General features: G+C 35.9%; 1 protein-coding gene across 1 annotated transcript; it reads left to right on the forward strand.

Annotated features, from left to right (window-relative positions):
* Positions 1-10,854: 10,854 nt before the first annotated feature.
* LOC106369985 lies at positions 10,855-11,892 on the forward strand. The gene is made up of 3 exons (XM_022708611.1): positions 10,855-11,017; positions 11,207-11,404; positions 11,522-11,892. The coding sequence occupies exons 1-3, from the start codon at positions 10,855-10,857 to the stop codon at positions 11,890-11,892; spliced, it is 732 nt and encodes a 243-aa protein (XP_022564332.1).
* Positions 11,893-21,081: the final 9,189 nt, after the last annotated feature.

Raw genomic sequence — 21,081 nt, forward strand, 5'->3', positions numbered from 1 at the left:
TAATTAGATACTAAGTTAATACTTACAACCTAGCATATACTAGTCATGAATTTATTACCTCTCTCTCATCTTACAACATGAGACTATAACATACTTTTGTGACCTTCTCTTATGAAAATAAATAGAGGGATAACCTCACCGAACAATCAGATGCTATCAGCATGCTCAAGGCAGTTAGATATATAACTGTATATTTATATTTTTTTTAACTCTAGGTAGTACTATTATCAAAATAAAGGAAGAACAATAGAGTTTAAAAGTTATCCTCTACAGATAGAAGCACTACAAGAAAACATCGGTATACCGAGGAAAAAAATCGTCGGTATGTCGTCGAAATAACGTTATTCCGACGACATACCGACGAAACAAGTCCTCAGAAACTCTGAGGACCACCAGTTCGTCGGAAAGGTCCTCGGAATATACCGAGGGAGAACTTCCTCGGGATATTTCGACGGACTTTCCGAAGGTCCAATCCTCGGAAGTTCCGACGAAATGTTCCTCGGAATTTTCATCGGAAATTTCTGAGGAACGGAGCCCTCGAAAAATTCCGAGGAAGGAGTCTCTCGGTATATTCCGACGACTTATTCCGAGGAAATGTTCGTCGGAAATTTTCGAGGGTTCATTTCCTCGGAATTTCAAAAAAAATTAATATTTTTTTTAAAAATAAAAATTTTGAAATTTAAATTCGAAAATATAAAATTAAAATTAAAATTGAAAACATATTAGATAATATTCAAAGTTGTACAAATAAAAATAAAACATTTCGAGTTTTTGAAAGAAAAAAAATACGGGTCTTGCACGTTCGGGAACACCTCGTTCGGGTACATCCTCTGCATCATCTCCATCATTTGCTGGTTCAGCCTCTTCTGCGCCTCATAGCCCGCCTGTTGAGCCGCCATCTGGGTCTCCAACAAAGATATGCGATCATCCTTGTCCTTCAACTGAGCCGTAAGTACTTCTGGATCAACAAAGGGCGGTGATGCAGAAAGAGTAAGCGACCGGAGGCGACGACCCAAACCGACCAAACGTCCCTTCTTTTTTGGAACTGACTGAAATAGAAAATAGCCAAATTTAAATAATATAAAAAGATGATAAAATAAAAATCAAGAAATAAATGAATTGAACTTTAAAAAAAAAAACTTACCGATTCAACGATTTCGTTGATTCGAAACCGGGACAAGTTGGTCGAAGCCGTCAAATCGTCATCCTCGGTTTGAAGCTGAGACACTTCGTCTTGCACCTGAGTTTGGACCAGGGTGACCACTTCCCTCACAAGACCACCATCAATCTGGCTGGTCTTCTTGTTGGTATACGCCCTCTTCATTAGGGCGAGATCATCAACCGGCTCGCCATCATTTTCTTCGCCTTGAAAAAAAAATAAATTAAACAAACATTAGAAATTAGAAGAAATGCACAAAAAATAAAATTTCAAAACTTAAATAATTGAAGAAAAAGCGGCTGAACTTACCATACGATCCCCCAGAGTGGCAATAGATTGAGCACCCAAGTTACGCTTGAAGACGCCCTTCCCTTTACGGTCGCTCCTACGGTTGGTGGAGTTGGTGGAAGAAGTTTCTTTCGTCTCTTCCTTATTCCAATGCACACACAACTCATTCCAGACCGTGTTGTTCATCGACTTTGGGACCTTTTAATAAAAAAAAAAAATAGTTAAATAAATAAAAAATTGTTTAATAAATTAAAAAAATTGTTTAATAAATTAAAAAAATTGTTTAATAAATTAAAAAAATTGTTTAATAAATTAAAAACAACCTTGTTTATTTCTCACTTCTTCTTCCACTCGTACATCTGCTTCTCATAGTTGTCCATAACTTTATGGACGAAGTGGTGATAGATAAAGAGCGTATCATCGGAATTCCAGTTGAATTCTTGCTGAAAAAAAAAACACAATTAGTAGAAAATTTATATTAAAGATTAAAAATATAAGTAAAAAATTAGAATACTTACCGCAAACTGACGAAACCACAGATGCTGCTTGTCGGTAGGGAAATCAGTGAAAGTCGGATTTCCCATGTCGAGGGCCGAGTACATCATACGTTTGATCCATGCGCTGATCCCGTTCCCGGATTGGTTGAACCTAATAAAAAGAACAAATTATTAATAATAAATCAAATTTTAATGAAAAAAAAAACGTTTAATTACCATGTTTGACCCCGTCCATGAGGATACGGAGTGAGATAGGGAAGATGGTCACGACCGGGCTGTCGAACCAACTCCGCAACACTCATCACTCCTGGAGGACCCGGAGGAGCAGAAGCAGGTGCAGCAGCGGGAGGAGCAGGAGCGGGAAATGGAGAGGGAGATGTATGGTAGGAGCTGTGGGGCGAAGCGGAATCCTGAATCTGGCTGGAATCCCGAGACTGGCTCCCCGTACCACCACGACCACGACGCTGTCGAGGCCGGGTCTCATCATCATTACACCTTTAAATTAAAAAAAAAACATATTTAAAAATTAGTTCTAATAATTTTAATAAATAAAAAAAATATATTTAAAAAATAGTTTTTAATCACAAAAATATAAATGGTTTAATAATTACAAAAAATAGTTTTAATAAATAAAAAATAGTTTAATAATTACAAAAAATAGTTTTAATAATATTAAAAATGTTTAATAAATATAGAAATTTATATTATATATATATATATGTATATATATTTAAAAAAAAAATCTCAAATAATAGTTTTTAATCACAAAAAAAGTTTTATAGATATTAAAAATGTTTAATAAATATATAAATGATTTTATAATGCAAAAATAGATTTTATATACAAAAAACGTTTTCATATTATATATACATAATTATCAATTAGATTTTTATAACCACAAAATTAATAAAAACTAAAAAAAAAATTCCAAATCAAGTGAATACCATAATCAAACTCGATTTTACACAATCCTACCATTCACCCTAACAAAAATGTATAAATATCATTCCAAAATCATCAAATCTACTTAAAAACCTAACAAATCTAACCTAAGAGAGTGGGATAGGGTTCATACATGATCAGTGACTGAAATTGAGGAGGATTAGGGCGGAAATCGCGAGAGAGAAGAAAGAGTTCGGCGGAAATCGCGAGAGAGAAGGAGAGCTTCGGCGGAGAGGAAGAGAGAAATGGGGAAGAAGATCTGGTTCGACCTAATAAAATGAGGCGTCCGACGGAAAATGTCCGTCGGAATTTCCTCGGAATGATTAAATATTTCCGTCGGAATTTCCTCGGAAATCATTAATTCAATTTTCGCGAAATATTTGGCGGCTTGGTTTACCCGGTTAAATGAAAATATTCCGAGGAAACAGGGTTTGGGGTTTCAAAACATCGATTTTTTTGCCGTATTTTATTTCTTATACAATTGTATTGCATATCATTGAGGATTCTTTGTATAGATGATCATAAACCATGAAATAACAAAATTTCAAAAATAATTGTAAGTATTCCCTTTACCGTTTATTAAAGTGTATAAGTGTTTCTCTTATGTTGTGTGGTTTTCGTTCATGAAATCGTAAAAGTGTTTGTTATTGGGTAAAACACCAAAGTTTGACTTCATAATCTGGTTAAGACACTTAATGAAGGTTATATACTTGTTATTCAATCCGCAAAACATTGTTTTCGGTTAAAAATCCCTAGTTCCTCGGAATTTCCTCGGAATATTCCAAGGAAATTCCGAGGAAACCCTTATCTTCCTCGGAATTCCGTCGGAATATTCCGAGAAAATTCTGAGGAAAAAGACTCTATAATCAAATCCCTAAATCGACAATGTTTATTCCGAGGAAATTCCGAGGAAAACCTATCTTCCCTCGGAATTTTCTCGGTATTTCTATTAAAAAAAAAAAAGTCGATGCTAGTCTATTTCCGAGTCATCATCACCAGATGAATCTGAATCTGGATCTTGGTGAAACTCTCCAATCACTGGTTCATCCTCTACGTGAACGACGGCTTCCTCTCCGAAGTCGGTTAAATCGACTACAAGGCCAACTCCAGCTAAATCTTCTGCTGCACTTAAGTTGCCGGATGTGCTTGGTTGTAGTGGGTCTTCCAGCTCAGAACTTCCCTGAACTCGGCCTCTCGGGTTGAGTCTTGTAACAGTAACCCATGGATCATCTCTGTTCCTTACCTGGGGGTACTTGATATAACAAACCTGTAACATTTAAAAAATTATTAGTAAAATTATAAATTAATACACATGATGATGAATCATTCTGAATAATTAACATTTAATTACCTGATCGGCCTGAGAAGCAAGAATGAAAGGATCATAATATTGCAGCTTTCGCCTCGAATTTACTGATGTAACACCAAATGCATCTGTTCTCACACCTCGATCTAGAGTGTTGTCGTGCCAATCACAATAGAAAACAGTACAGCGCAATCCAACCATGCCCAAATACTTGATTTCCAAAATCTCATGTATGTGTCCGTAGTATACATCATCTCCTGATGCAGAACAAACGCCAGCATCATAAGTCGTACCCAAACGTCTCCTCTTCTGAGTTGTGAATGCATATCCTCGAGTACAAAATCTCGGATATGACTTCACAACAAAGTTTGGTCCAACGACCATCTCGCGTATCCAATCGTCAAATGTTTCACCTCTGGCCAAACCAGCAGACACCTATTAATAGCACATATATATGTTATATCAATAAATGTGAATTAGTATAAATATGTGATAAATAATATTTTAATTTGTTTAAAGCACTCACATAAGTAAACATCCATCCAACAAATTCTCTCTGCTTCATTTCTTCTAGTTCGTCATCTATGGCGTATCTATATTTGAACCGCTTTTCTGCCATGAAAATCCTGTACATATGATGACAATAATGTAATTAATTAAGATTTAAATTTCAACTTGTTAAAATAAAAATTTGTAAGCTAGTTTATTTACCTCTCATATTGAAGAACATCTTCGCAGTTGGTGAGCAAATATGTTTGCAAATTACTGCGCTCCTGCTCAGTAAGTCGACGGTCCTTTGGTTTTCCGCTAAGTCGTCCAACGTCTGTGAAAATGTCTGGAACCGTAACATGATATGTTGCCCGTTCGCCTCTATCATCATGCCGAGCAGGTCTTCTGTTTTTGGTCTGAACTTCTGCTGGAAAGTAGTACTCGGCAAAGTATGAAGTTTCTTCATTGATCATCTGTGCGACTATAGAACCTTCCACCCTACTTAAATTTTTCACCATCTTCTTCAAATGGAACATATACCGCTCACACAGATACATCCATCTATACTGCACAGGACCACCAAGTTCCAATTCTCTTGCCTGGTGAATAACAAGATGCTCCATAACATCAAAAAATGAGGGAGAAAATATCTTCTCAAGGTTGCACTGAATCACAACTATGTTACTCTTCAAATTTTCAATACCTTCAAGAGTCACTGATCTCGTGTATAAATCGCGGAAGAAACCACTTATCCCTGCAATTGCTCCATGAACATTTCGTGGTAATAGTTCCTTGAAGGCAAACGGAAGGAGGCGCTGCATCATTACATGGCAATCGTGGCTTTTCAAGCCAGTAAACTTTTCTTCCTTTCTGTCGATACAGTTACGCAAATTAGATGCGTAACCGTCGGGAAATTCCACATCGTTTGAAATCCAATCAAAGAACGCATCTTTTCCCTCTGCATCAAGTCGGTATATGGGAAAAGGAGCCCTACCATTCTCATCAACATGAAGTTCTGAACAAGCACATATATCGACTAAATCCAGTCTTGACTTCAAATTATCCTTTGTTTTACCTTGAACATTAAGGATCGTGTTCATGAGATTATCAAAAAAGTTCTTTTCAATATGCATGACATCTAAATTATGCCTTAGCAGATGATCCTCCCAGTATGGCAGATCCCAGAAAATACTTTTTTTTGTGCCAGTTATGTAGGTCTCCAACAGCATCTACCGGAAAACGCTCATGTCCACCGACGTCTGGCGTCCTTTCTGCACCAAAATCCCTTAGTTGTGTCTTCAAATCTTTCCCACAAATTTCCGGAGGTGGACTGTCAAACATCCTCTTGTTCTTCGTAAACAAATTCCTACTCCTACGATATGGATGATCAGGTGGTAGGAATCTCCTGTGACAGTCAAACCAACACGTTTTCCTTCTGTGTTTTAGTTTGAAAGCATCAATGTTATCTTGACAATATGGACATGATAGCCTTCCATGCGTTGTCCAACCAGATAACATACCATATGCTGGAAAATCACTTATTGTCCACATTAGTACTGCCCACATTTGAAAGTTTTCTTTACACGAAACATCGTATGTTTCAGCACCTTGAGCCCATAGTTGTTGCAACTCATATATTAGTGGCTGAAGAAACACATCAAGTGATCTCTTAGGATGCTCTGGTCCGGGAACGAGAAACGAGAGAAACAAAAACTCTCGTCGCAAGCACAAGTTTGGGGGTAGGTTGTATGGTGTAAGATTGACTGGCCATAGAGAATACTGTCTTCCACTCTTGCCAAACGGGCTGAAACCATCAGTACATAATCCAAGGTAGACATTTCTTCTCTCATACGCAAATTCGGGATACTTTGATTGGAAATGCTTCCACGCTTTTGCATATGAAGGATGTCTGATCTCACCATCTGTTGAGTGCTCCGCATGCCATCTCATTGGTTGCGCTGTGCGTTCAGACAGATACAACCTCTGCAACCTTTCCGTCAAAGGTAAATACCACATCCTTTTATATGGCACTGGAACTCTTCCACTCGTATCTTTATAACGAGGCTTTCCACAAAATTTGCATGTAACCCGCTGTTCATCCGCCCTCCAATAAATCATGCAGTTGTCGCTGCATACATCTATTACCTAATACGATAAACCAAGACCAGCTACGAGTTTCTGAACCTCGTAGTATGAACCAGGAGCTACATTATCCTCGGGTAGAATACCTTTTACAAAATCAGCAATCGCATCCACACAGTCTTCAGCCAAATTATAATCTGTTTTAATGCCCATCAATCTTGTAGCAGATGATAAAGCTGAATGACCATCTCTGCAACCTTCGTACAATGGTTGCTTTCCAGCATCCAACATATCATAAAATCTCCTAGCTTGTGCATTGGGTAAATCTTCCCCTCTAAAATGATCATTTACCATCTGCTCAGTACCTACACCATAATCTACATCCGTTCTAATTGGTTCTTCTAATCAAACTGCTGGCTGAGGTTCGATAGTACTACCATGTTCATAATCAGTTTCCCCATGATGATACCAAATTTTGTAACTTCGTGTAAACCCACTCAAATATAGATGAGTCCAAACATCCCACTCTTTAATAACCTTTCTATTTTTACAATTAGAGCAAGAACATCTTAACATACCTGTTTTTGCTTCCGGTTCTCGGTGAACTAACCCCATGAATTCGGTTATACCTCGTTGGTATTCTTCCGTAAGCAATCTCGTGTTCGGATCCAAATGAGGTCGATCGATCCAAGAACGAAAATAATTTGAAGAAGACATGTTTTTTATGAATCAAATTCGTGTGTAAAGAGAGTAAGAGGGAGGATGAAGATATGGAGTGAATGAAGAGGAAGAGAGGTGCTTGTATTTATAGTTGTAATCATGCCGACAGACCGAGGAAATTCCTACGGAATTCCGACGCCAACGGCTAGTTCGTCGGAATTTCCTCGGAATTTTAAAAATTCCCCAACGGCTCTTTAACGGCTCTCTAACGGCTATAATATATCCACGGAATTCATCGGTTTTTTCCGAGGAATACATTTTTCCTCGGTATTCCATAAGAATATTCCGACGGATTGATATTTCCTCGGAATTCCGTCGGTATATTCCGAAGAAATTCCGAATAAACCAAATTTTGTGTTTCCTCGGAAATTCCTCGGGATATTCCGAGGATTTCATTTTCCGTCGGAATGTCCGTCAGAATACCGCTGTTTTCTTGTAGTGAAGGACCTTACGATAGAACAAAGGGAAATATTGGAAAACCCAAAACAATAAGAATGCAAGGCCAACCTGATCTCAGCAGAGACCATGTGCCAACCAAACTACGACCGCACCTTATATTCATAGTTTAGAGGCCATTTTGTTTTGTAGACCCTAATATATTGCATAGCACCTAACCTAACGCTTACTCACCTATATATATATTCTTCAGTCTGCCATTTACAATTTTATGTTCATTAAGTGGGATTAAATATGTTATGTGACCCTAACATAATGCTTAATGCCTAAGTTTCACATACATATATGTAAACACCACAAAATAATTTCAGCTAACATGATGTGCTATTACTATATTCTACTGTTATATACTGTCTAAGATACTCAAAATTAGCATATAACATAAATGTTATCCCTGAACAAAATGGTAGCATGTATATATATGAGATATGATATGTTCTTATAGAGAAAATGTTATTCGGCTATGTTTAGATGTGAGTGGCCACCTATATTATAAAACACAGATAACATATATTTAGCGGCTAATAAACTTAGGAATTTGTGTACTTACTCTCATCTATTAGTTTATGGGATAACATATCACTTAACCACCAAGTAAGCCTGGTATACGCAGCGAACAAAAACTAGTTGCAGCTAACATAATGTGTTCCCACTGAGTTATAATGTTATATATTATCTAAGATGTTCAGCATAAGTCAACTACAAAATTAACGGTTAAAATATACTGGATATGTAACAAAACATATTAACCGCTACTTTATAACTTATCTTATCGCCAATTTTATCTTCTTCTTCTACGCGAAGACTTTTAACTAGTTTTTTTTTTAATTCTGATTTATTATGATCTTACAATTATGATATGAAAAAAATTACATAGATGATTCGATAACCGACACTACTACCTGCCTTATGAAGACCTACGCGTAAGTGCATCACCTGAGCCGTTCCATGAAGATCCACGTCTGGCAAGATTTACTTGCACCATATTGAAGATCCCTTGTAAGCCTTTCTTCTGTATTCTGCATAATTGTTTAATAAATCTCTCTCTCCGGGACTTGAAACCTGGATTTGTTGCAATCTGCAATAAATTGCATAGTCTGGGATTCGAACCTCAGACTTGGGTGTAGAAGCCTTTAAACCTTAACCAGTAGGGTACGGTGCTTCCGCATTTTTAACTAGTATGTGCTCTATATCCTCCATGATTGTCCTTTCTTGTCTTTTTTTTCCTCTTCTTTTGAATATCGAATTCCACTCTCTCCAAAAAATCACGAGAACACAAATGAATTTATTAATAAAGAAAATTAATTGTACAGATCTTCAAAAGTTATATGCCATTAATGCATAAATCGTAAAACTTACATGAAAGAACGAACTAGTTGATCAATTTCTTTTTCTCTCTAAAGTGATAGAGGATGTCCATGGCTTATCTGAGTAACAAGAAAGAAAAAATAATAGTAACAGTAGGAGAAACACACGATGACAATAATTCATGATTCTGAACATGATGATAAAGATAATAGTCTCTGAGATAAATCTGCTGGTAAAGAATCGAGGAAGAGAGAGAAAGGTGAACAAGGAGCTACAATATAGAGGATCTCGTAGTGTTATAAATCATTAAGTGGATGACCCATAACCAAGACCAGAAGAAAGCCCAGTCGGCCAAGAGGAGGTTCAGAGTCGGCCAGCACAAGTTTCCTTTTATTTGTTTTACTAGTTTTCCTATTTCCAATTGTATTAGGTTTTGGATACTTTCTTTTTTCTTATACTTTGTAATTCCTATATAAAGGAACCTTATGATTCATTAATAATACATAGAAGAATTCCCCATTCTTTTACAACACGTTATCAGCACGATAGACTCCAAAAACCCTGAGACAAAATTGAAACTCCCAAACCCTAAAAACCTAAGCCGGTGGCGACGATCCTAGACGAGCTCTGTCTCGTCTCAACTCCGATCAAGCTCAGCTCCTAGACGTTCCCTGTTCGTGTCCAACGTCCTCAGCCTCAGCACATCTTGCATCCAGCTCAGTTCAAGTCCCCGACCAGACGCAACCATCCGCAACAAGCAACAGCTCGCGATCGCTCACGGCCTGCGACCCGATAGGAGCCGTCTTGCGTCCATCCGTCTCAGCTCGTCTCAGATCTTAGGAGGTCCGGTTCAGACCTACAAAACAAAGGTATAAAGACTAAATCTGAGAACATAATGATCAGAACCTAAAACCCCTAATCCATTATTATGGAATCTCATGTTCTTGATCAAAACCCTAAAATCAATATAACCTAAATCGATAATCTCATAACTAGACATAGAAATCGATTCCTTAGAACTTGTTGATTGTTTTATTGATTATTCCTGATCTGAATTTAAGAAACCCTAATTCAGGAATCGAAACCCTAAACCTAAAGATTGAATCCGATTTTAATTATTCTTGTCTTGATTGAATGATTAATGATCTGAGGTTTTAGGATTGATAGATTGATTGAATAATCTAATCTTGAATTTAAATTCTAAAGGCCTTGAAACCTTGATTTCATATTGATTAAACCGGCAGCTTGTATTGATCAAATTGAAACCCTAAATTTATAAATTGAATCCAATAGAAATCGAATTTGCTAAGGTTGTTTGCATGACATCTAAATCTGAATATGGATTGCATTCGTCTTGTTTATCAACCAGCATATAGATTATACAAACTCGAATTGGTTTCATTAACAAAAGCATATGGCCGTGTGGCCTAATCTCTCTGTCACATATAGAAACATAAACTAGGATTGTTCGCACCATGGTCAAGTAGTTTTTCATATGGACGATACTATTGTTTGATTATGTGTTCGTATAAGGCTTGATTATGGCCGAGATCCTTGTTTGCACGATCACATCATAAAACCCTAATTTCAAATGATAATGTGATCAGATGTCAAAAATCTCAAACCTAGACTATGCAGCCCTTAATCTCTCTGGAGATAACTATTTGCAGTGGGCGTTAGATACAAAGATCAACCTGAGGTCAAAGGGACTCGGTGATACTATCATCGAGGGCAATAATGAGAATGATAAGAATTGGTATAGGGCTATAAGTATTATACGCCACCATCTCATTGAAGGTTTAAAAGATCAGTACCTTACAATGGAAAATCCACTAGACCTTTGGACCGCTTTACAGCGTAGATAAGATCACCAGAAAACGGTGCTACTACCAAAGGCTAGATATGAGTGGAAGAATCTCAGATTCATGGACTATAAGTCTGTGGTTGAATACAATTCAGTATTGTTCAAAATAGTTTCAATGATGAGACTCTGTGGTGAAGAAGTAACCGAGAAAGAGTTACTGGATAAGACCTTCTCTACGTCCACAAATGTGTTGCTGCAACAGCAGTATAGAGAGAGAGGCTTCACCACATACACTGATCTGATCTCGTGCTTACTTTTGGCCGAGGCTAATAATGAACTGCTGATGAAGAACAGTGAGATGAGACTTCCAGGATCAGCACCATTACCAGAAGCCCACAAGGCTGAACAAGAAAAGAAAGATCCCAAAGAAAGCAACCACGTCTATAATGAAAGGAGATAACACGGCATAGGCCGTGGTGGGTACAAGGGACGTGGTGGTCGTGACAACTACTCATATGGCCGAGGGTATGGAAACCACAATAACCGTGGTCATGGTTCCAGCTATGGCCGTGGAAGAGCCAATTTTGGCCGCGGTCGAGGCGGCATATCCAAGCCGTCTTACTCGACCAAATCCGTTTGTCACAGGTGCGGGATGAGTAACCATTGGGCCAAGAATTGTAGAACTCCTAAGCATTTATGTGAACTCTATCAAGAGAGCCTTAAGAACAAGAACCCAGAAGCCCATATGGTTTATGACAATGGGTATGATGCTGATGATGATTTCGACCATGAAAAGGATGATCTTATGGATCATGAGACATCAGATTGTCTTAAAGACTAAATTCGAATGTTGTTTGATTTGTTTTATGAATGCTTTGTGTTTCTTTACTATTTGATGTTTTGAATTTATAATATGAAGTTTTATTTTCAAGTTTTATAAAAGTCTCTGAAATTATAAATCTTTTATATATAGAAATGAATGATGAGATGAGTATACTTGTGGTGGATAGTGGATCAAGTCACACAATTCTTAGAGACAAAAGATATTTCATAAATCTCAAAATGCAAAATGCCAATATACATACCATTGCGGGTGTAGCCAGCCTGATTGAAGGTCACGACCAGTCATATATATTGATGCCTAAGGGCACTCATCTAGAGATCAAAAATGCCTTATATTCTCCCAGCTCTAAAAGGAGCTTATTGAGTTTCAAGGGCATAAGGATAAACGGTTTCCACCTTGAAACATGGGAAGAAGGAAGTAAAGAGTTCCTTAATATCCTTTCAATCACCCAAGGCAATAGAAAGATCCTAGAAACCATACCTGCAATGTCTACTGGTCTATACTATGCAAAGATCAGTATGATCGAGGCAAATGCCTGCGACAATTTCACTCTATGGCATGACCGGCTTGGCCATCCCGGTACTAGTATGATGCGAAAATTGATAATGAATTCTCAAGGGCACACATTCAAAGGAGTTATCCCAAACAATCTCACATGTGTAGCATGTACACAAGGAAAACTCATTACTAGGCCATCACCAGTCAAAGTGAATAATGAAATCATAAATTTTCTGGAAAGGATTCAGAGAGATATATGTGGACCAATACACCCACCTTGTGGGACATTTAGATATTTCATGGTCCTGATTGATGCATCGACCAGATGGTCGCATGTTTTCCTACTATCAACACGAAATTTGGCATTTGCAAGGCTGCTTGCTCAGATCATAAGACTGAGAGCACATTTTCCAGATTTTCCTTTAAAGACTATACGTCTAGACAATGCTGGTGAGTTCACATCCCAGGCGTTTAATGAGTACTGTATGTCCATGGGGGTAAGTGTGGAACACTCTGTGGCACATGTACATACACAGAACGGCTTGGCTGAGTCTTTTATTAAACGCATACAGCTGATTGCCCGACCAATACTCATGAGGTCTAAACTCCCGGTATCAGCATGGGGACATGCAATATTACATGTAGCAGAACTGATTCGTATCAGGCCATCTAGTGAGCATAGATATTCACCATCCCAATTACTCACGGGTCATGAGCCAGACGTGTCCCACATCAAAACATTTGGATGTGCCGTTTACGTTCCAATTGATTCACCACAGAGAACTAAAATAGGACCACAGAGAAGGATGAGAATATATGTTGGATATGACTCCCCAACCATTATAAAGTATCTTGAGCCAACCACGGGTGATTTGTGTAAGGCCAGATACGCAGACTCACACTTTGATGAGTCCACATATCCGACCTTAGGGGGAGAGAACAGCCGGTTGATAAAAGAAATAAAATGGTCTCGACCATCAATATCTTGGCAAGATCCTCGGACTAAAGAATGTAATATGGAAGTCCAAAAGATTATACATCTACAAAAGCTAGCTAATCAGTTGCCAGATTCATTTGCTGACCCGAATAGAGTGACTAAGTCATACATACCGGCTTGTAATGCACCTATAAGAATAGAAGTCCAGAAGGGACAAGAACAAGTTTCTACAGAGTCTAACCAACGTTTAAAACGTGGTAGACCTATTGGTTCCAAAGATAAACAGCCTCGGAAGTCCAAGAGAGGTGTTGGATCCGAGAGCATTAAGGAAACCGTCCATGACATTGATGGACCGGCCGTGCCGACCAAACTGGTCGAGACGAGTGGGCCGGCCATACCGAATGAACCGGTCCGACCAATGGTACCATTTAATGAGGTTCGGGACACTGAACTTCAGGGTACACCAGGTCTGGATAATCAAGAGATCTCGATCAATTATATAATGTCTGGAACACAATGGAACAGAAAAGATATCGATGTCGATGATATATTTGCATACAAGGTAGCACTTGAGATCATGGATATAGATGAGGATCTAGAACCCACGTCCATATATGAATGCATGCAAAGATCAGATTGGATCAAATGGAAAGAAGCTATAAACGTGGAGTTAGAATCATTAAAGAAAAGAGGCGCTTTTGGCCCTATAATTGTGTCACCAAGAGATGTCAAACCAGTGGGATACAAATGGGTCTTTGTGAGGAAAAGAAATGAGAAAGGAGAAGTAGTGAGATATAAAGCACGGCTTGTTGCATAAGGATTCTCACAGAGACCAGGAATAGATTATGAGGAGACGTACTCCCCTGTGGTGGATGCAACTACATTACAATTTCTAATCAGTCTGGCCATAAAAGAAAACTTGGATTTACGCCTAATGGATGTAGTGACTGCATACCTGTACGGTCCACTGGATAATGAAATCTATATGAAAGTTCCAGAGGGTATTGAGCTCAAAGATAAGAAAGGTTCTCGAGAACAGCATTGTATTAAGCTGAATAAAGCCTTGTACGGTTTGAAACAATCAGGTCAAATGTGGTACAATAGATTATCAGAGTACCTAGTGAAAGAGGGTTATAAGAACGATCCAATAAGTCCATGTATTTTTATCAAGAAATTCGACAACAAGGGCTTTGTAATCATGTCGGTATATGTGGACGACCTAAATATAATAGGAACCCCTGGAGAGATTTCCCAAACAATTGAATGTCTAAAGAAAGAATTCGAAATAAAAGACATAGGAAAAACTAAGTTCTGTTTGGGACTACAACTTGAGTATGTAAACAATGGAATCCTTGTGCATCAGTTGGCATATACAGAAAAGATACTCAAGAAGTTTAATATGGACCAGGCTCATCCCTTGTCGAGTCCTATGGTCGTGAGGTCCTTAGACCTAGAGAAGGATCCGTTCGGATCAAAGAAACCGGACGAGAAAGTGCTCGGTCCGGAAATGCCTTACTTAAGTGCCAGTGGAGCTTTAATGTACTTGGCTAGCCACACTAGACCAGACATTTGTTTTGCCGTGAATCTATTATCTAGATTTAGCTCTTGTCCAACTCAGAGGCATTGGAATGGAATAAAACATTTTTTCAGATACCTGCAAGGAACAAAAGATCTCGGTTTGTTCTATACCAACCGGCCAAGAGAGAGTTTGGTTGGATATGCTGATGCATGATACTTATCTGATCCACATAATGCTAGATCTCAGACTGGATATGTTTTTATACATGGTGGAGCAGCAATATGCAGGCGTTCTACAAAACAATCCTTAGTGGCCACATCTTCTAATCATGCCGAGATCATAGCAATGTATGAAGCAAGCCGTGAGCTTGTATGGTTGAGGAATATGACCGGCCACGTCTGTGTAGAGAGTGGTTTGGCCGTGGGAAAGGAAGAGCCAACAATCATCTATGAGGACAATGCAGCTTGCATAGCTCAACTCAAAGATGGATACATCAAAGGAGATAGGACAAAGCATATCTTGCCCAAATTCTTCTTCACCCACGATCTGCAGAAGGCCAAAGAAGTTCAAGTGGTTCAAGTTCGGTCCAGTGACAATTCAGCCGATCTTTTCACCAAGTCTTTGCCAACCTCAACGTTCAAGAAGCTTATATATCAGATAGGAATGCGCCAGCTGAAGGATCTTCAGTGATGCATTCATCAGGGGGAGTTTCATGCGTTGTACTCTTTTTCCTATCTATGGTTTCCATTTTTCCCACATTGGGTTTTTGGTTTTCCTAGAAAGGTTTTAACGAGGCAACATTAAGCATGATACAAACCCATATGGTTATGGCATCCAAGGGGGAGTGTTATAAATCATTAAGTGGATGGCCCATAACCATGACCAGAAGAAAGCCCAGTCGGCCAAGGAGGTTCAGAGTCGGCCAGCACAAGTTTCTTTTTCTCTGTTTTAGTAGTTTTCCTATTTCCAGTTGTATTAGGTTTTGGATACTTTCCTTTTTCTTAAACTTTGTAATTCTTATATAAAGGAACCTTATGGTTCATTAATAATACACAGAAGAATTCCCCATTTTTTTACAACACATAGGATATTGTCACAGATTTTTTCTCGACAACTGTCACTAAGAAAAGGGTAATATGGGAAGATCACATTCAAATTGCTACATGAAATGGGGGTTTTAAGCGTATAAGGGTAGTTACTTAATATTTGCTTTCATTAGGTATATACAGCCAATTGTCTCAATATAAAGACATTCAATAACACAAAATAAAAACTAGAAAATGTAACAAAAAATATAACTATCTAGATCATAATCAAGATCGAAAATTCATATCCTCAATCAAAATTACAAAAATCTTTTTTTTTTATAGTTGTGTGTGATGTAGGCCTTGTTCTAAAACTCGCCGTCTGGGACCTATTACTCGGCGAATAAACGTAAATCGGGGAGCCACCGTGGCGTTTTGCCCCAATTCGCCCAAAAACTCGGATCCTTCGCAAAAGTTCGATTTTTTTCTAAATTGGAAGCTCAAAATCATAGTTTTCTCTGCAAATCTATCATAACTAGGCATAAACATAAGAAATAACAGTGAAAACGCGTAAGAATCGTGAAAAAAAAGCAGAGAACATCAAAACTAGGGTTTGTTCTCGACAGGTAAAAGGAAGAAGACGGGGGTAGTTTCGTAAATTGACGTTTACTAAAGAAAAATGTAAAAACATAACAAAACTCCCCCTAACCAACTCGAACCCGCGTGATCTAGGTGAAATATACTCTCCCGAACCACTAGACTATGGTAAATTCTTGAAAACTTTACACATTAATTATATCTATAATAAAACCACATAAAATTAATCCCTGATTAATTCCCGATTAATCTCCGATTATTTCATAAATCGCTAAGAGCTACCCGAGCGAACGTACAGCGCCTAGCGAGGTCCCGAACATGGGATGTAGGTAAATAAGGTAGAAGCGTAGATTTTACAAGTTTTAATAATCAAACTCACACACTTGAATTGAATTCAAAATTTTATCATGTTCCTAACATTTTTATTTGAATCAAACCAAAAAGTTGTGTAACTAAATCAAAATTAAACTCAAATTCATAAATAACTGAGCAAAAATTATATTTCTTGAACCGAAAACCAAAATTTACAACTGAACCAGGTCCAAACTTAAAGACAAAAAAAAAATCTGGACGCAAAGCAAAATTTTATAAAATATCGTTAAATTATAATATTTTAATTAAAAGCACAAATTATAAATACAAATAATCTCGCACAACCGCGCGGATCAGAATCTAATTTATAATTGTTGCGATAAATTTTCTTAACGAGTCGTGGATGCAATGAATTAAACTAATGGTTATAGTTTTAAGCGCAAAGACCAAAAAAATTTAAAAGTCATTCTTTTGTAAAAAAAAGAAATTGTGTTTTTTTATTAATACATAGCATGATTCTGTTTTAATAGTGTTAATTCCAAGAGTTTGATTAGTGACATGAGTTACCCTTGATTAAGTTTGAGTTAGACTTGTAACTCAAAATGTTACCAATCATGCATTAAATTTAATTTTTTTTTATTTTAGGTTTGATTTAAGATGTGTTATAGTTGAGTTACAAATTTGAGTTAGACCCTTTATAAAATTGGTAACTCAAAACATAAACCTACATCAACCAAAATTTCATGTTTTAGAAGTTGAGTTACAAATATGATTGATTTTTTTAAAAAAGAAAATAAAAATGAAAATTATGAGTGTGGTATCACGTCACAAAACCTTAAGGTATGTTTCTTCGGTAGTCTTCTCTTTTGCTTGCAAAAAGTATTTTCATTTGTACTTGCAAAAACAAATAAGCTCAACGTCTTATGTTTATTTATTTTTGGATGAAGATGTCAAATAATGAAAATGTTGATGATGCTGGTGCTGGTGGTGCTGATGTCAGCGGTGGAATATAATTTGATTTTGGATGAAGATGTCTAACAATTTTTTTGCTATTATTTGATTTTTAAATTTAAAGTTCATGCTATTATCATTATTCATTTAAGTTATTTTTATTGATATTATAACAAATAGTATTCTTAATGATTATAATATTTAGAAAATAGTATATATTGAAAATTAATTTTCAAATTTTATACTTATTTAAAATATATTTTTTATTTTATTTATTTATTTTCAAAAATAGCTTAATGGTTTATTTATCTTTAATACATATTTATTTTTTTATACATTTATATATATTTAATTTTATCTATTTAAAATCCATACTGCAACTTATACATCAAAAATGTTACAAATCATAAGTTTTAATAAAATAGTAATTTTTATTTTTACTGCAACCTTACTACATAAATTTACAGTTTATACAACATAGTTTCTACTGCAAGTCACATCGAACTAAATTATTCTGTAATTCAACTGTAATACTACATGTCACCGATGAGATCCCAATGGTATTTATATGGTCTTCTGTGAAGGACAAGTGGATGACCGTGTTGGTAATATGAACCAATTGCTGTTGCCATTCATCGGAACTGACGACTTCAGCAGCAGGAGCATGTAATGAGGAATCCATCTATTGATACTGTTTAAGATTCTATAAAAGGCAAAACAAAATTAGTGTTTTAGATTTTAGGAATGAAAAACTATAATATATAAGATTGAACACTTCTTCTCTTATTAAATTTGAAGCAATATACATATATATTTATACAGAGAGAGATTCGGTATAATTAAGCAATAACCTTAACTTATCATCAAAGGAAATTTAACTTCTATACATATTATTTGTTTATACTTCCTTTCTATTTTGCAAAAAATATCATTTTTATATTTTTTATTGTTATACAAAAATGTCACTTTACAATTCAATGTAATTTATATTTACTTTTCTCATGATATTAATCAAAAATATCTATCGATTTTATAAATAATTTTATTTATCTTTAAACACTACTTATTGATATATTAATTATCTTTTTGATTTGTGTGAAAAATTGAAACGCTAGATTTCTTTAGATCAGGGAAGGCAAAAAATTGATAATGCAAATATTAAATGAATGTATAGCCTTACAAGATATTGGAAACTGATATTGTTTTTTTATCAAATCACAGCGTACAAGAAAAAGCCAAAAAAGAAGAAGAAATGATTAGGTCAAGCACAGATTTGTAATTTTAATAAAACTGCAGAGAGTTACAAGATAGAGAAATTTGATCACATAACCATAAGAATATTAAAATTTAGTAAAGGAATATAAAAAGACAGTTTAATTTTCTTATTACATGTTTCCCTCTTTTAGTTTAATTACTTATAATTTCTTAGAAAAACATTATTCAAAATTTACAGATTACTTATTAAAAACATATATTTTTATTTTTTATGATATGTTTTGAATATTTAAAAAAACACACACTATACAGTAGACCATCTATAAATTACTAATGCTGGGACTTTGAAATTTTATTAATTTATAGAGATATTAGTTTACAAAAGTTTGCTTATTTAGATTTTTTGTTTTAAGATATATTTATTTTAAAATAAGAAAAATATTTATTTTAGTGTATAGACATTAACTGTTATCTTTTGAAATTTGACATTTATATTAATTTATTATATTATTTGGTGTATATAACATATATTGCATAGAACTTAAATGTAGTTTTAGATATAATATCACTAAATCTCATCAGAACTATATTAAGTGTTAAGAAAATATAATGAAAATTTCATTGTGAATATAAAACAAACAATATAATGATAGGTTCTTATTTATATAAAATATCTATACATAAAAATTATTAATTTATAATTTTAATGGGACCATATATTTACACAGTTTTTTTTAAAAAAATTATTATCTTATTATTTTATCGATTTGTGTCAAATTTTGACCGGCCCAAATTGAGACTGGCAAAATTTATTAATTTATAGAGATTATTCATTTATCGAGTATTAATTTACAGAGGTTCTACTGCATATATATATATATATATATATATTTTTTTTTTTTTTTATATCATGTTTGACTATGAAAATCGAGTTTTCAAATCTTTACTATATTATAATTTTGTATAGTATGGCCATGCCCCGACAGATTCACCTGGTGCAATTGTGGGGAGGAATTCTGGAAGAGAATTGGTATTAACGAGGTTGTTTTTGAGGAAATCCGAGAGGAGAAAATCTGTGCGAAGCTTCGGTGAAGACGGCTCCTTCGTCGTTGCAGATGATTTTGTCGCCTTCCATTCTCCCAGCCAGAGGGTAGAAACGTGAGAGAGTGTCCGAAAGAGAGGTTTTAAGCCTCCCAGAGGTGATGTCCAGGGACTCTCCGGAGACGGTTTTGTAGAAAAAGATGGTTGAAACGTAAGCTGCTGGACCAGCAGAGACATAAGCCAAGGAGAGTTGAAGGAGATCTTGAGGTGAGGATGAAGCTGGTTTGATCAGTTCTCTCCCCACAACCTCCGGCTTCATTTCCATTATCTTCCTTGGAAATCCTAAAGTCACTCAAAAAATACAAAGAAGAGGAGTGACGAGAAGATTTGAAAAAACCATGATCTATATCTATCTATATATATAAAGAAATGTTCGCCTCTCTCCCGTGAAGCCACGTTATCAAGTCGTGCGTTATGGGAGTGACACGTGTCCCATTTTATATTTGGAGCCAAAATAAATGAATGCAGTCAGGGGTATAGAACCCAGTACCTCTAGCACTGGTAATTTCTCTTAGAACCACTAGACTGAAGTCACTTTTTATAAATATGTGGCCGCGAAAATACTTATTATCGTGTCGGCTGGAAGCACATGCTTCTTCTGCTTGTGGCCAGGGCCGACACTGAACTGACGTCAAGATGAAGATCGTGAAGTTAAAAACTTTGCTCTAAACAGCTTTGCAATGTTTTCAACCTTTATAACTTGATGCATATAATATATATCAAAATACATTTGTTGTACACGTTTTTATTAGTTTTGCTTTTAAAAGAAGATATTTACAGTTATAAATGTTTTGTGCCAGTGAAGTAATGGTTGAAAAACCTCTATACATATGTCATTTTAAAATAACACCCAACTTCTATATATAGTCAATACATATGTCCATGTTATATTATAGACTAAATATTTTCTCTTTTAAAAATATAGAAAACAGTTTTTTTAGTTTACAAGCAAATGTTGTAGAGCAAGTATGCATTATACAAAATAATATATATTTAAAATCCATACGCAAAAACATAAAAATTGTTATATG

This window comes from Brassica napus, chromosome C8, assembly GCF_020379485.1.
Source record: "Brassica napus cultivar Da-Ae chromosome C8, Da-Ae, whole genome shotgun sequence".
Lineage (NCBI taxonomy): Eukaryota > Viridiplantae > Streptophyta > Magnoliopsida > Brassicales > Brassicaceae > Brassica > Brassica napus.